The sequence below is a fragment of the Cinclus cinclus genome, chromosome 27, assembly GCF_963662255.1.
Source record: "Cinclus cinclus chromosome 27, bCinCin1.1, whole genome shotgun sequence".
Taxonomy (NCBI): Eukaryota; Metazoa; Chordata; class Aves; order Passeriformes; family Cinclidae; genus Cinclus; species Cinclus cinclus.
Window position 1 is genome coordinate 3,960,333 of NC_085072.1, and position 15,627 is coordinate 3,975,959.

At 54.1% G+C, this 15,627-nt stretch overlaps 2 protein-coding genes across 2 annotated transcripts in view; one reads left to right on the plus strand and one right to left on the minus strand.

Moving 5' to 3' along the window:
* ITPR3 (inositol 1,4,5-trisphosphate receptor type 3) overlaps positions 1-8,288 on the plus strand; it is a 36,946-nt gene extending 28,658 nt beyond the window's left edge. Inside the window, exons 47-58 of the mRNA XM_062509679.1 lie at positions 465-575; positions 1,005-1,197; positions 2,163-2,288; positions 2,733-2,905; positions 2,999-3,163; positions 3,651-3,843; positions 4,179-4,274; positions 4,626-4,750; positions 4,960-5,125; positions 6,412-6,572; positions 7,023-7,184; positions 7,463-8,288. Of these exons, the coding sequence (XP_062365663.1) occupies positions 465-575; positions 1,005-1,197; positions 2,163-2,288; positions 2,733-2,905; positions 2,999-3,163; positions 3,651-3,843; positions 4,179-4,274; positions 4,626-4,750; positions 4,960-5,125; positions 6,412-6,572; positions 7,023-7,184; positions 7,463-7,531 (1,740 nt within the window). The 3' untranslated portion in view covers positions 7,532-8,288. The remainder of the gene's footprint in view (positions 1-464; positions 576-1,004; positions 1,198-2,162; positions 2,289-2,732; positions 2,906-2,998; positions 3,164-3,650; positions 3,844-4,178; positions 4,275-4,625; positions 4,751-4,959; positions 5,126-6,411; positions 6,573-7,022; positions 7,185-7,462) is intronic.
* A 1,048-nt stretch (positions 8,289-9,336) lies between these two features.
* LOC134054170 (ubiquinol-cytochrome c reductase complex assembly factor 2) lies at positions 9,337-12,941 on the minus strand. The gene is made up of 4 exons (XM_062509682.1): positions 12,804-12,941; positions 10,562-10,636; positions 10,200-10,269; positions 9,337-9,504 (listed from the first exon to the last, which is right to left on the minus strand). The coding sequence occupies exons 1-4, from the start codon at positions 12,939-12,941 to the stop codon at positions 9,410-9,412; spliced, it is 378 nt and encodes a 125-aa protein (XP_062365666.1). The 3' UTR covers positions 9,337-9,409.
* Between the last annotated feature and the right edge of the window lie 2,686 nt (positions 12,942-15,627).

Consider the following 15,627-nt stretch of genomic DNA (forward strand, 5'->3'; position numbering starts at 1 on the left):
CAGGGGATTAAAGAGGGAGAGACACCTAAATGCCCTTCTAGCCAGAGGTAGAAGCCCAGAGGTGTGTGTGCCCCATGCGGGGTGACACAGGCTGGTGGCCCTGGAGGGGGGGGGGGGGGGGGTCCTGTCCTTACCCACTTCCCCCCTTCCCTTCAGAAAGGAAGGGCCAAGTCCTTTAGCTGCTGTTCCTTGCCCAGGTACCTCAGAGCCCCACAAGATTCAGCAGGAATGTGATTTCCCCTGGGGTTTTGTGAGCACTGGTTTGTAATTTGTGGATTAGCAGCACTTGGATGTAATTATTGCAGGGAATCGATTGTCTGTCACTGCGGGGAGCACTCGCACCCCTTATGGAAGCTTTAATTCATTTCCTTTTCCCTGAAAACCTCATCAGCTGTGGGAGATGTTGAGGCTCGTTGTGAGAACAGTCGGATCCTCATCCTCTCCCTTTCCCTCTCCCCATCCAGCTCAGCCTCAACAACAAGCAGCTGTCACAGATGCTGAAATCCACAGCTCCGGTGCAGGAGGAAGAGGAGGATCCACTGGCTTATTATGAGAAACACACATCCCAAATCGAGGCAAGACCTCTTGGTTGTTGGCTTTCCAACAGCCCATGGCCCATGAATCCCACCTGGCTCCATCCAGGTGCCTCATGTCTGATTATTTTGCACCAGGAGCTGTCCCCTCTTCCCATCCCCATGCTGGCAGGAGCATTAGCTCCAGGGACTGAGGGATGAGTAGCCCCCTGGACTATTCTCTTCTCTCCCAGCAGCAGTGGGATGCAGCTGATCCAGCAGCCTCATCCTTGGCATGGATCCCCCCTTCCCACACTCCCACTTACCCCTGCCAGGGCTGCCTCTGCTCTGGGCAGTTTGGAAGCTTTTAAACGAGTGGCTGACAATATTTGGATGCTGTGGAGTGAGAGAGAGGAGGGAAAGGCACAGCTGGAACTGGGAAGGAGGAAAAAAGCCCAGCAGGGCAGGATCTGAAAGCTCTGCTTCCCGCAGATCGTGCGGCTGGACCGGAGCATGGAGCAGATCATCTTCCCTGTGCCTGGGATCTGTGAGTTCCTCACCAAGGAGACCAAGTACCGGCTCTTCACCACCACGGAGCAGGACGAGCAGGGCAGCAAAGTCAGCGACTTCTTCGACCAGTCCTCCTTCCTGCACAACGAGATGGAGTGGCAGAAGAAACTGCGCAGTAAGAGCAAGGCAGAGCCTGCCCTGGGCTGCCCCGGTGGGAAACTGGGGGACCTTCCTGCTGGGAAAGGGCTGCACACCTGGGAATGGCATGGCTGAGCTGCCCCTGCTCTGCAGAGCACCACACGCCCAGCACAGTGCAGGGAGCGAGGGCTGAAATCCCAGCCCTGGGATTCCTCTGTGCTGTCAGGGCAGTTTCTCTGAGGTGCACCTTGCTCACGTTCCCTGGGATTCCAGCTGAGGTGTTTTCCCTGGAAAGTCCTTTCCCTAAGCCAGGGTCTCTCTCGTAGCTGCGCATGGGAAATAAAACCTGTTTCTCTGCCTGCTGCAGATCTGCTCAGGGGCTTACAGGGTGGAAATCCTGGCTGTAAATCCCAGGAATTGATGGGATTTACACTGTGGTCAGTCACACTGTGGATACTGGGATGCATATGAGGAGTAGTGTAGGAGCTGTGAGGGAGGGCAGATCCAACCTGATTCCAGGGTGTCAGAGTGGGTTTCCAGAGTGCTGGGAAACCAAGGAATGTGAGCACACCCACTTGGAAAGTGCAGTCCTCTTCCAGCAGATGAGCAGGAATGTTTTCAAAACACTTCATGTAGGGTTTGAGGGAGCTGGGAGGCTGGGTTTGGTCTGGGGCCAGCAGCTGCAGAACCCACGGGGGTCTGAGAGGTCACACATGGGGTCCAGAGGGACACAGAGGGTCAGAGAGGACGCAGGGGGTTCAGGAGATCATAGGGGGTCAGGAAGGATGCAGGGATGACACAGAGGGTCTGGGATGACACAGGAGCTCCAGGAGGACACAGAGGGTCTGGGATGGAACAGGGGGTCTGGGATGGCACAGGAGCTCCAAGAGGGCACAGGGGGTCTGGGACAACACAGGGGGTTCAGGTGGGCACAGGGGCTCCAGGAGGACCTGGTTGGCACGAGGCTGGCTGAGGTTTGTGTGTTGCCTCCTCTCCCCCCAGGCATGCCGCTGATGTACTGGTTCTCCCGCAGAATGACGCTCTGGGGAAGCATTTCCTTCAACCTGGCTGTCTTCATCAACATCATCATTGCTTTCTTCTACCCCTATGTGGAAGCCACTTCCATGGGTAAGTGCCCCAGCACCTGCTGCTTCTCAGGGTGGAAGGGAAAGGGATCTTCACATGCAGGATAACTGGCACTGCCCTCATCCTCGGGCTCCTTTGGGCTCCTACAACCCCAGGTCCTTTCTGCTCGATAAAGGATTAATAAGGATTTCAGTTTCCAGCCCTCCCACCCCTTCCTTCTCAGGAAAACTTTTCTCCTGGGCTGCCCTTCCCCTGTTTGTACAATGCGGGAAGTAGTGATGGGATGGATACATTCCTGTTGTCAGGCAAAGCCTCCATCACCTCCAGTGGTTCTGAGCTCTCGGATAAATGATGTTAGAAAATGTATCAGTAAAAACCACCAGAACCAACACAAATCTTCACAGTGCCACATTATCATTTCTGATAAAGAGCTCATTTGGCAGCAGCAGTGCCCTGCCTTTAACATCCATGTCTTCCCCTTCCCAGGAGTGCTGGATTCCCCACTGATCTCACTGCTCTTCTGGATCCTGATCTGCTTCTCCATCATGGCCCTGTTCACCAAGCGCTATGGGGTGAGGCCTCTGCTGGTGGCCCTGATCCTGCGCTCCATCTACTACCTGGGCATCGGGCTCACCCTCAACATCCTGGGAGCTCTCAATGTGAGTTTTCCACATGCTGGGGGGATCAGGAAGCTGTCCCTCATTCCCAGAGCGCAGCAAACCCCACTCCCTCCCGTTTCTGGCTGTCCCCAGCTGACCAACAAGATAGTGTTCGTGGTGAGCTTCGTGGGCAACCGAGGCACCTTCATCCGTGGCTACAAGGCCATGATCATGGATGTGGAATTCCTGTACCACGTCGGCTACATCGTGACCAGCGTCCTGGGGCTCTTCGTGCATGAGCTCTTCTACAGCATCCTGGTAGGATAAATTCAGGTGGTTGGGGGCACAGGCAGCCTGGCTGCTGCTTTAGGAGCTGGATGGTTCCCGTGACACCTTCCAGGGGCTGATTGATAGCAGACTGAACAATTCCCTGTGCTCTAATCTTTGCACGGGCTCAGCCTTCTGCCTCCTGACAGTATCTATCGCTGACTCTCTCCTGGCCCTGGTCTGTATCTCTCCTTCTAATCTGCTGTGTGCTTTATCTGGGTCAGCTGGGAGGCAACGTGAGCTGGCGAGGGCAGAGCCAGGGTACATGTGGCCTATTCTTGGCTCTCCTGCTGTGCATAAGTCACTCCATTCTTCTCTGCTTCCCTTCAGTGAGCTGGGAAACTTAAAGGCTTTGTGAGAAAAGTTAGCCATGGTCTGCTGAGCGATCCAAGATCTCAGGATAAAAGGCGATATAGATAGGCCAGGCATTATCAAGAGAAGCACCCTGCAGCATTTCTCTGCTCCTGGGTCTTTTCAGCTGTTTGACTTGATCTACCGTGAGGAGACCTTGTTTAATGTCATCAAAAGCGTGACGCGGAACGGGCGCTCCATCCTGCTGACAGCCCTGCTGGCCCTCATCCTCGTCTACCTCTTCTCCATCGTGGGCTTCCTCTTCCTGAAGGATGACTTCATCCTCGAGGTGGACCGGCTGCCGGACAGCAAAGCCAAAGGTTGGGCAGTGCTCGGGGTCATGGGGCACTGTGGGACCCTCCACACGCATCTCAGGGTGGGCTTTTCCACTGGGAGCACTGGTTTTGGGGTCACAGAGAGGATAGCACACAGCAGGGTTTGGGGTTAGTGGTGGCAGAGAAGGGGGCGCAGAGCTACAAATAAAGGGTCAGCACTGTGGGGTCTCAACTCTGAGAAAAAGTTTCAGGGCCTAGAAAAAGTAGGAGAGTATGAGGCAACTTTTTCCCAAGAAGGTTGGTATCCTCCTGGGAGTCCATGGCAGTGGTTTGCTGGGGAAAGGTGCTGCTCTCACAGGGCTGGGGTCTCTTCCTTGCAGATGATCCCTTGGGGATGCAAAGGAACGTGGAGACCTTCATGGAGTCGTGCAGCAGTGACAAAATCAGCTGCTCTGCTGCACCCACTGCCTTGGAAGGTAAGAGAGTCCCGTGGAAATGCCAGCTCTGGGTGGCAGCATGGATTTGCCAGCCAGCTGAGGAAAATCCCAGCTATTCCAAGGCAGAGACTAAATATGCTTCCTAGGACGTACTGGGCAAGAGGCCTGAGAATTTTGCACTGACCCTGGCATAAAAAATGTTGGGGTGGATTCATTTAATCAGAAAGGGGGCGGGAGCAGCATTTGGCTGCTGGAGGAGCTGCTGGGATGTTGCTGGCTGGTACACCACAACAGGCAGCTGCTCCTGTGTCACTGCAGCTGGAACCTTCCCACTGCCAGGGTCTGGTGCTCTGCCTGTGCTCTGAGCCCTTGCTCTGCTCTCCTCCCCAGAAGCTGACCCGGAGCAGTGGGAACGTGCCTGTGACACTCTGCTCATGTGCATTGTCACCGTCCTCAACCACGGCCTGCGCAACGGCGGCGGCGTGGGGGACATCCTGAGGAAACCCTCCAAGGATGTGAGTGGGGACAGCACCTGGCACCTCTTCCTTCTGCTAAACCCTGCTGCAGTCACTGCTGGCCCCTCTTCCTGGGAGCTGCGACACATGCAGCTCCATCCCTCACGTTCTCCTCTCCCCTGGTGTCTCAGCCACAGCTGTGTCACAGGGCGGGGGTGGCTGGAGCAGAGCAGTGCCAGACACCCAATTCTCCCTCTCGTCCCTTACAGGAGTCCCTGTTCCCTGCTCGAGTTGTCTACGACCTCCTTTTCTTCTTCATTGTCATTATCATCGTCCTCAACCTCATCTTCGGGGTCATTATTGATACCTTTGCTGATCTGAGGAGCGAGAAACAGAAGAAGGAAGAGATCCTGAAGACCACCTGTTTTATTTGTGGTGAGCACTGGGAATACAGGAATTGCCCCAGAGCTCTTCCTCCCGTCCCAAGCTGGGTGAAGGAAAAGAATTTCAGCTGGATTCTGGTTTTTATTTATTACTGCAAAACCTGAATCTGTTCAGCGAGGGGTCACTGCACTGGGAGGGGTTTAAACAAGGACACAGCTGGAGGGAAACTCTCTGTGTTGTTCCTCACCCTGCTAATGAGATGTTAAACTAAAACCACATTGTGGGGTTCTTGTCGCTGTGCATCTCACTGCTGAGACCTTCCCTTGACCAGTGAGGAAAAAAGCAGCATATCACTGGAGAAATATAATAGAGAAAATGCTCTGAAATCCTTTCAGTCAGCAGTAGGCATTAAAAAAATAATAAACTCCCAGAAAATCTCTCTGCTTTTCCCTTTAAAGATCTGGGTTTATTTTACTGGGCAGAGGCAGAGACAGGACATGGGAAGAAATTGTTCCCTGTGAGGCTGGTGAGGCCCTGGCACAGGGTGCCCAGAGAAGCTGTGGCTGTCCCTGGATCCCTTGGAGTGCCCAAGGCCAGGCTGGACTTGGAGCAGCCTGGGCAGGGCGTGGAAGATCCCTTCCAACCCAACCCATTCCATGATTCTCTGATTGTGATTTTAAACAGAAGTCCCCTGAACCCCCAGCTGGGTTGTTGCCCCCTGGTTTGGATGTTTACATGCTAAATGCCAACTAATTTCTAAAAGCACTTGAATGTCACCAATTGGGAGGGGAAGCACTGGGCTGAGTTTCCTTCCATGTGTTTGCTGCTCGCTCACCTCCTCCCCTCCCCTCCCCTCCCCTCCCCTCCCCTCCCCTCCCCTCCCCTCCCCTCCCCTCCCCTCCCCTCCCCTCCCCTCCCCTCCCCTCCCCTCCCCTCCCCTCCCCTCCCCTCCCCTCCCCTCCCCTCCCCTCCCCTCCCCTCCCCTCCCCTCCCCTCCCCTCCCCTCCCCTCCCCTCCCCTCCCCTCCCCTCCCCTCCCCTCCCCTCCCCTCCCCTCCCCTCCCCTCCCCTCCCCTCCCCTCCCCTCCCCTCCCCTCCCCTCCCCTCCCCTCCCCTCCCCTCCCCTCCCCTCCCCTCCCCTCCCCTCCCCTCCCCTCCCCTCCCCTCCCCTCCCCTCCCCTCCCCTCCCCTCTCCTCTCCTCTCCTCTCCTCTCCTCTCCTCTCCTCTCCTCTCCTCTCCTCTCCTCTCCTCTCCTCTCCTCTCCTCTCCTCTCCTCTCCTCTCCTCTCCTCTCCTCTCCTCTCCCTGTCCTCCTCCACCCTTCCCTGCCTTTCCCAGGGCTGGAAAGGGACAAGTTTGACAACAAGACCGTGTCCTTCGAGGAGCACATCAAATACGAGCACAACATGTGGAACTACCTGTACTTCATCGTGCTGGTGCGGGTGAAGAACAAGACTGACTACACCGGCCCCGAGAGCTACGTGGCACAGATGATCAAGGTACAGCTGTCCTCAGGGCAGCTCCTTGGCTATCCCAACCTGCCTGCCCCAGGGAGATCAGGAACAAGGGGCTGGCCAAGGAAAAACAACTCTGGGAAGTCCTTTTGGAAAATAATGGCTAATGGTGCAGTGCCTGAGTTCGTCCTTTGTTTTTTTCCACATGGTCTGTTTGAGGGTTTGTCCTGTGAGTTGAAGGGTTGAAGTAAGCAGGGAATAGGGCTTCAGTGGGGTTTTGAGGCAAGGGAGGGAAAGGAAAGCAAGGAAAGAAAAGCTTCTGTACCTGAGCCCATGGACCAACCTAGAAATGGACCATGCATGGAAGAACTGCAGATTTTGGCTAAGATAATTTTTTAATCCCTAAGAACAAGGAGGCTGCCTGTTAAACCCTATCTTCCCTCCTCCTCTCTGACCCCTCATCCCAACTCCCCTTGTCCGTGCTCACATTCCCAGAACAAGAACCTGGACTGGTTCCCCCGGATGCGAGCCATGTCTCTGGTCAGCAATGAAGGGGAAGGGGAGCAGAACGAGATCCGCAACCTGCAGGATAAACTCAACACCACCATGAAGCTCGTGTCCCACCTCACCTCCCAGCTGAACGAGCTGAAGGAACAGGTATGGGAAGTGGGAAATCCCCTGTAGGAACCCTATGTCCTTCCCAAAATAGCCACTGAGGGCAGGGACTGCCCAAGGCAGCACAATACAAGCACAGGGCTCCTGCAGCTCTTTTTTGGTGCAACTGGGGACACCTGGGACACGTGGGCTTGGGTAGTGCCTCATCAGCTCAGAGTTTGCTGGCAGAGGCTCAAAGCAGCACAGTCAGACACTTGGGAAGCACATCCAAGAGCAGGAGGGCCTGGAATTGCCTCAGAGTGTCCTTGTTGGAATTGCAGATGACGGAGCAGCGGAAGCGCAGGCAGAGGATGGGGTTTGTGGATGTCCAGAACACCATGAACCACTGAGACACAGCTCCAGCCACCGAGGGACTGCACCTGTGCCAGCTGAGGAGCCTGCTCCTCCCTGGGCTCCAGGCATGGATTGTCACTGTCTGGGGACAATGGACCACATGGAAAGGCCTTCCCGGGCAGCCCCTCCCTTAGAGCACTTGTAAGCAATTCCAGGAGCAGGAATTGGCCCAAGTCCTCCCCACCCCTGGGCCCAGGTTTTCTAACATCCTCGTAGCAAGATAAACCATACAGGACTTTCACTCCTCATTGCAGCAACTCTTTATTTTGCAACTGTGGAGGGTTGTATCTTTATCTCCATGTGCTGCAGCCCCTCAGCCGTGGGGTAAGTAGCTGTAGGGCCACACTATTTAACTTATTCCGAGTGCCACTTGTCCCTGTGGATATTTGCCAAGCAGCCCTCGTTCTCTGCTGTGCCTGCTCCACTCTGACCCCTCTCCATTTACAGAATTCTCTTCATCCCGTGGTGCAGTAAAGAGCAGCTGAACTCAAGGAGGTGGATTTAATTTAATTAACTCACCAGATGAGGAGCTGAGCTTGTCCTAGTGGGAACTAAAAGTCTTTTGCCTTCTGTGGACCAAGGATCTTTGGGCAGCAGTAGTAGGAGCCTGCAGGTTTACAGGAGTTCACTGTGAAGGGGTGTGCTGTGTTTTAGTTTCATCTCTGGTGTCATGTTTTACTTTTTTTTTTCTTTTTTTTTTTTTAGTTGTTACCCTTGTTACTTAAGAACTGAAGTGTAAATTGCCTTAACTAAATTAAATACAGAATCATGTTATAATAAAAACTTCAAAGTGATAAAGAAAGCGCCCTTCCTGTGCCCTCTGGTGTGTGATGGGGCTGTGGAACAGAAGCGCAGAACACGCCCAGGAGCAGAACCCAAAGCAGGGCTGGCACCCAAGGTGCTCCCCAGCCCACTGCTCCCAGCTCCAGGTGTTGCACATCCCATGCCAAACACTGCCATGAAGAGCCACCAGCAGCACCAGCTTTGGTTCCTGCAGCTCTGGACCAGAGCCTGCTGCAGCTTCAAGTTCTTTCACTGCCTGCCAGGAAATGACTGCTGAAACCCATAAAAAGGAGCAGCTGTTGGTGCTGTGGAGCCCTGGCACAGCTCTGCTCCAGACACTCATCCTTCCCAAGCCAGCCCCAGCTCCAAGCCCAAGAACAGACACTGATGAAAGCAGTAAAGCTCTAAAAAGGAGTTAAAAAGCCCATAACAGTGAAGATGCAGAGCACTTGAAATGTGTTTATGGCCCCAGCTAGGAGCTTGTAATTCAATCCTGCCTTCACCCTCAGCTCTGCACTAACCCACACATCCCTCTCCTCAGGCTGGGGGGATCTGCACAGGGCTGGCTCCTCCAGCAGCAGCAGCTCTGCAGCAGCTGATTAAAATCTCAATTAAACTCGTGCAGTGCTCCACTGTCACCATGGCAAAGTCACCCTCTGTCCTCTCCGTCTCGTCCAAAGGAAAATAAATGTGATGATTAAAGTTCTTCCTCCCTGCACTGCCCTGGTCCCTGGGCTAACACACAAACACAAGCACAGACAGGTTTTCGCATCCTCTCTGTTCTCTTCACAAGAACATTTAAAGCTGCACCTCCTCCCTCGGGGCAGCTCCTGCTTGTTCCATTTTTTTGAGATACAAAAGGCCAGGTTTGACACCACAAAGTTCCCTTCCCTACATTGCTCCAGCATGCATGTGTTAAGCTCTGCCCCAGATTCTCAGCAGAAAAAAAAAAGGAGGCACTAAAGATGAAGAATGTACAGTGGAGGGCTGAACAAAAATGCTGTTGCTAAGAGGAATAAGTGGTTTTATTCATCATGGCAACATGCAGAGCTTCAGGGATATGTACAGTGGAGAAGCTGAGAGCTGGGCCCTCACTTTGAGTCCTCCTCGGGTTTCTTGGCAGAGAACTTTTCCCGCAGTCTTTTCCACGTCCCTTTTTTCATGTCTTCCATCTGTTTCAGAATGTCTGCAAAAGGAGAAGGGAGACAGAGATGGGGACAGAGGAAGATTAGCAGGAAAGCAGAGGAGTGAAACCCTCTTAAAACAGCTCTGCCTTCCATCTAATTTCCTTTCCTGACTTTTCATCTTAATGAATTTTCATTCCAGGCCCGAGGCGAGGTTGGTTTCCCTTCCAATCAGTGCAGAGAGTCTCTTATCACCAACAACTGATACCCAGTTTCCACGCACTGCAATCAAAGTTGGGAACTGGAGCAGAACAAAACTGCTCTGGCTCCCAGCTCTGCCCTTCATAAAGGATGTGCTTAGACATTTCTGGGTGGGGCACCCGGCTCCTTCCCAAGGTCTGACACAGAAGGAATATGAAGGGAATTGGAAGATGGTGAAAGAACAGCTGAGCCCAGTGTTGGGGTGACGTAGCAAACGTGTTCCTTCCACACAGATCCTGTTGTGTGACCCAACAGAGCTTTTGCAAATCCTCTGTTGTTCCTGACACTGCAGAATCAACTGAATCTTCACCCCAATATACTGAGTTACTCCTCAGCTGAATTATTCCTGAACTTACTCCTCATCCAACACTTTCACAGAACTGCAGGCAGCCCCTCGGTGCCCTCCAGCCCCAGGAGTCAGGAGAGATACAAGGGAGCACCCCAAAGACCAGAAAGTCCCTTTCCCCCTGCCCTGCCTTCTCAGACCAAGCAGTACCTGTGGCCAGGATCGTCCTGCAATCCTCCACTGTGACCCCGGTGAAGGTGGTGTCTTTCAGGCGTGGGTACTTCCCAGCAGAACAGGAAAAGGAGTGAGAGAAACAAAGAAGTCACTTGTAGTGCATGGAAAACGTACAAGTGTCACCAGCTGGCACAGCCTGAGTGTGCTTCCAGCTGGGATTCTGTTCCTCCACACCAAGAACCAGGTGTGGAGCTGCTCTGGGTGACCACAGGCACTGCTGCATCCACCCCTCAGCTGCTGCTCAGGCATTCCCAGGAATGCTGCCACTCCCAGGAATCCTGCAGCAGGTGGTGGCTCCCCCCAAAGAGAGGGGCAGTGGCCAGTGCCACAGCTCTCACCTTGTTTTTGTAGAAGTTGGTGTGGATCTTGACTAAGCTCTCGTACATTTGGTCACAGGCCTCGGGGTCAGAGATCTGCAGGGGACACAAGTGGCACACAAGTCTGGTTTTACACCTCCACAGCAAAAACCCTCTTTGTTGCAAGGGCCAATGGCCATGAAGGAGCAGCTCAGAACTCCCAGTGCGCTGCTGGATAATGTCCATCTGCTGTCCTGCTCCAGGTTTTTCCCCCTTCATCTCCCACCAGTTTGACCTGCAGGAATAACAACACTTGGGATTTCCAGGATAGATCTGAAACTCTGCACCAGCGAGATCTGACAGTGAATACACGGCCACAGAGAACATTATGGGCTGGTGCTGTGAAATGTGTGCCCCTTCCTGCTGTGAGGCCACTTCTCTCACCCGCCTCATTGTAGAGGATCACACAGGACAAGGTGCCAGGCTGGACCTTAGAAACTGCCTGTAGGGGGCTAAAAATAGACTGTAATTGATGAGAGAAATCAGCACAAATGACAGGGAACAACTTGAAGGGTAACTGGATTTCTATCTCAGTTGGAAGATCCGGCTCATCCCCAACCTGTGCCAGGTGTCTCTGCCTGGCACAGACCCTGCTCAGCTGCTTTTCCAGTCTACAATGTTTTTCCTGGGTTATTTTTGTGGTACAGTGAGCTCAGCTCAGAACTGAATGTTGCTACTCCATGAACGGTTAAGACAGGTCAAGAGTAAAAATAACATCAACAGAAAGGTGTCACGATGAAGCAGGAAGAGTAAGGAAAAGCTCTCCTTAGATGGCTAAAGAGGTCTTGTGGCTCTGATTCCCCTCTCAGAAGCTCCTCCTGCCTCCTGCCAGCACATTCAGCCTCTCTACACAGAAACTGCCACCACTGCTGCAAGCATCAATTCAGATCTCCAGGATCAGTGGCAGCTTCGGGATCTTAGAGCCAACTGGTGCAACACATTTAGCTGTCCTGAGCATATGGAAAAGCAATAAAACCTTTCCCAAAATGCCTGCTGCAGACTATTCTGGTCACCAGTACAGGATTAGGAGGCTATAATGGCCCCTTGAGGTCGAAAACACATCTCTGGAACAATGTTCTTATGCTAAGAAAGGGCACATTTGCATTCTGCAGCAACACCTCCATGCCTGGGAAGGTCTGCAACCAAGTCAGGCATCAGATTCCCTAATTTATTTCAGCAGAAAAGCCTAAACTCCAACAGAATTACAGCTGGAGGCGGAATTCAATTGTACAACTGCTGCGTTCCATCAGTGTCAGGCAGTGCTGCAGCATCCCAGAATCTCACCCTCAAGGGAAGGAGATCACAGGAATTACCTGGATTCCAGCACAGCTGACCAATTTCCCAAAGCTCCATACCCCAACCCCACAACCACAGGAATGGGGTTCTCCAAAACACATGGTGTAAAGGGTGCAAGAACTGGGTATAAACCAGGATAAAACAGCTGTCCTAAGCACAAATCATTTATCCTGGGTACAAACCCCAGTGTCCTGGGTACCAATCATTTGTCCCAGACACAAGCCCCTGGCTGGTATTCCAAAAGCTTCCCAGGATGTGTGTTCCAAAGGCTGCTGAGCGCTCACACTCCTCGGGAGGAGCCAGGGGCAGCAGGACTCCATCACCCCTGGGGATCCCGTTCCCTCCCAGCTTCAGGATGTCCTAACATTCCATGAATCCCCAGGGAGCCCCGAGGCAGAACTGTGTGTGAGCTCCAAACCCTGTGCTCTGCCCCCGACCCCTGAGAGCCCACTCAGAGCCCCCCTGAGCCACCCCAGAGCCCCCTGAGAGCCACCCCTGAGCCACCTCAGAGCCCCCTCAGAGCCACCTGAGCGCCCCAGAGCCCACTGAGCCACCTCAAAGCCATCCCAGAGACCCCTGAGCCACTCAAACCGACCTCAGAGCCCCCTCAGAGCACCCCCAGAGCCACCTCAGAGCCTCCTGAGCCACCCCAGAACCCGCGCAGAGCCTCCTGAGCCACCTCAGAGCCCATTCAAAGCCACCTCAGAATCCCCTCGGAGCCCCCTCACAGCCACCTCAGAATCCCCTCAGAGCCCCCTCACAGCCACCTCAGAATCCCCTCAGAGCCCCCTCACAGCCACCTCAGAATCCCCTCAGAGCCCCCTCACAACCACTTCAGAATCCCCTCAGAGCCCCCTCACAGCCACCGCCGGGCCGCTCCCCGCGCCCTCCCAGGCCACCGCCGCAGGGGTGCCCTCCCGGCCCTCACCGGGGTGTTCTCGCCCTCACGGAAGGCCTGTGCCACCCTCTGCCGCAGCACCGCGCCCAGGTCCCGCTGCCGCTTGCTGTCCTCCACCGGCCACTCCTCACAGAGCCGCAGGAAGCGGCGGTAGCGGCTGGCGGCCATGGCGCCGGGTCACGTGCGCCGCTCACGTGGCGCCGCCGCCGGGTCACGTGGGGCGCGGCAGGGCGGGAACGCCTGAGGGGGATAGAGCCGAGTCAGGGACAGGGACAGAGCCGGGTCAGGGACAGAGCCGGGTCAGGGACAGAGCCCTGCCAGGGACAGGGACAGAGCCGGGTCAAGGACAGAGCCGTGTCAGGGACAAGGAGAGAGACAGAGCCCTGTCAGGGACAGGGATAGAGCCAGGTCAGGGACAGAGCCGGGTCAGGGACAGAGCCCTGTCAGGGACAGGGACAGAGCCAGGTCAGGGACAGAGCCGTGTCAGGGACAGAGCCCTGTCAGGGACAGGGATAGAGCCAGGTCAGGGACAGAGCCGGGTCAGGGACAGAGCCGTGTCAGGGGCGGAGCCCTGTCAGGGATAGAGCCGGGACAGGGACAGGGACAGGGACAGGGACTGGGACAGAGCCCTGTCAGGGACAGAGCCGGGTCAGGGACAGGGACAGGGACAGAGCCCTGTCAGGGACAGGCGGGTCCCGCAGTGCGGCCGGTCCCCAGCGCGGAGCGCTGTGTGCCGCATCCCCGGGATGGGGGCTCCAGCACCGCCCTGGGCAGCCCCTTCTAAAGCCCGACCGCCCTTTCCGTGGGGAAATCCCAACCTGAGTTTCCCTTCGCTCAGCCTGGGGTCGTTTTCCCTTGTCATGTCCCTTGGGAGCAGAGGCCGACCCCCCCTCGGCTGTCCCCTCCTGTCAGGGAGTTGTGCAGAGCCAGAAATTCATCCTGAGCCTCCTTTTCTCCAGGGTGAGCCCCTTCCCCAGCTCCCTCAGCCTCTCCTGGTGCTCCAGACCCTTCCCCAGCTCCCTCAGCCTCTCCCGGGGTTTAGACCCTTCCCCAGCTCCCTCAGCCTCTCCTGAGGCTCTGGACCCTTCCCCAGCTCCCTCAGCCACTCCTCACAGGATTTATGATGGTTTGAGTTGAAGGAACCTTAAATCCCATCTCATCCCACCCCCTGCCATGGGCAGAGACACCTTCTCCTCTCCCAGGCTGCTCTGTCCAACCTGGCCTTGGACACTCCCAGGGATGGAGCAGCCACACTGTGCAGGTGTATGAGGGGTAAAAAGGGAGGGCACGTGGAGCTTTTTCTAGTTATTCAACCCACAAGTTGTTTTCTGTGCAGCAGTGAAGAGTGAGGGGCTGCCCAGGGAGGTGCTGTGGCTGTGGTGTCACACCCAGACCCTTCTCATCCACTCCTTGTCCCACCCGTGTCCTGCTGGGCACCCTGAGGATGCTCAAACTCATCCACAAAGCCACAAAATCTTATCACAGACTTCTGATGTGAGCCAGGACAACCCGTGTCTCAATCTTTGCTGAAACTGGGTGTTTGTGGTTTTTTTGGGTTTTTTTGTTTTTTTTTTTTTACAGTTTGTGGTCAAGCAATAACCCAACACTGTGAGCAAGAGTATTCCCAGGTGGACTCCAGGCCAAGCAAAATACACAGCTGGGCCAGATGTCTGAAATTTTCCAGTTATAAATTGCAGCAGCTCCCCAGCTTTCTGCTGTAAATCCAAGTGAAGCGTCTCCCTTGGGATCTGATGTTTAAACCTGTGGCAATAACAGCTCTCTTAAAAAATTATGGGCTTAAACAAAGGATAATGTACCTCAAGGATGCTGCGGGTGGGAAAAAGAGATGGACAACAGTGGGAGTTACTTCCACAATTTTATTTATATCCCCACTCCCCAGTACTGGAGTTCTGTAGCTCCATTCCTTGTGCAAGGACTTCTTCTTCAGATTTCCCACACCATGAAGGAAGGAATTATATTTGTTCCATCATAATAATAAAATCAGTCCACAAAAGCTGTAAACATTATATTTTAGAGTCTTTTGTTACTGTCTCCTTCAAACACACACACACACACACATACACACACACACATACACACACAGTATTTGTATCAAAGAATCTCTGGGTGACTTTTGACATCTAGTCCCTGACTCAATCTCACAGATTTTGGTGGTTTTTTCCCTGTTTTTGGTTTTTTGTTTTTTGTTTTTGTCTTTAAGCAAAAATCCCTTGATGTGAATGTTTTCTGTGGCTGGTACCTGACAGAGTCATCACAATACCATGCCTCCAGCCCCAGTGAAGCCTCTTTCCTAGAAAAATCCACAGAAAATTCCATTATAACCCCACAGGGATGTTAAATCTTGGAGAGGTGCAGCTCCTGCTCTGAACACGTGCACAGAGAATCCCGACCAGGGGCACTGGGAATGTTGGAGGGTGTTTTTCCCTCCGACCTGAGCTGGAGCAGGAAGGGAAGCTCCAAAGGGAAGCTCCATCTATTCATTCCTGCCCCAAACCTGCTCGGCTGTGCGGTGAGCAGCTCCTGGTTCATCATTAAGACTCTTCCCAAGTAATGCTTTCTTTGGCTTACAAATGAATAAAGGACCGCAGTAAAACCAGAAAGCAGAAAGGAAAATAAATCTTCTGATGGATGGCAGAGAGAGCAGATTCTTCCAGCTCTCTTCTTTCCACTCTTCAGTTCAGTGACTGCACATGGAGAATTTTCAGCACTTCCCAATTTATCCGTGCTAATTCCGTGCCAGGTCCAGCAGCCAGAGGGTCCCACACAGCCGACCCCAGGTGGGATTTTCAGGGCTATCAGTCACTAGGAAACCCAGGCCATTTCACAGAAATTC

Bases quoted from the DNA above. Each gene is read 5' to 3' on its own strand.
- LOC134054170 (XM_062509682.1), bottom strand. From the start codon at position 12,941: ATGGCCGCCAGCCGCTACCGCCGCTTCCTGCGGCTCTGTGAGGAGTGG. The intron at 10,270-10,561 runs GTGAGAGCTGTG...TCTGCTGGGAAG, and splicing joins CCAACTTCTACAAAAACAAG to TACCCACGCCTGAAAGACAC. The intron at 9,505-10,199 runs GTACTGCTTGGT...CTCCTTTTGCAG, and splicing joins CAGGACGATCCTGGCCACAG to ACATTCTGAAACAGATGGAA.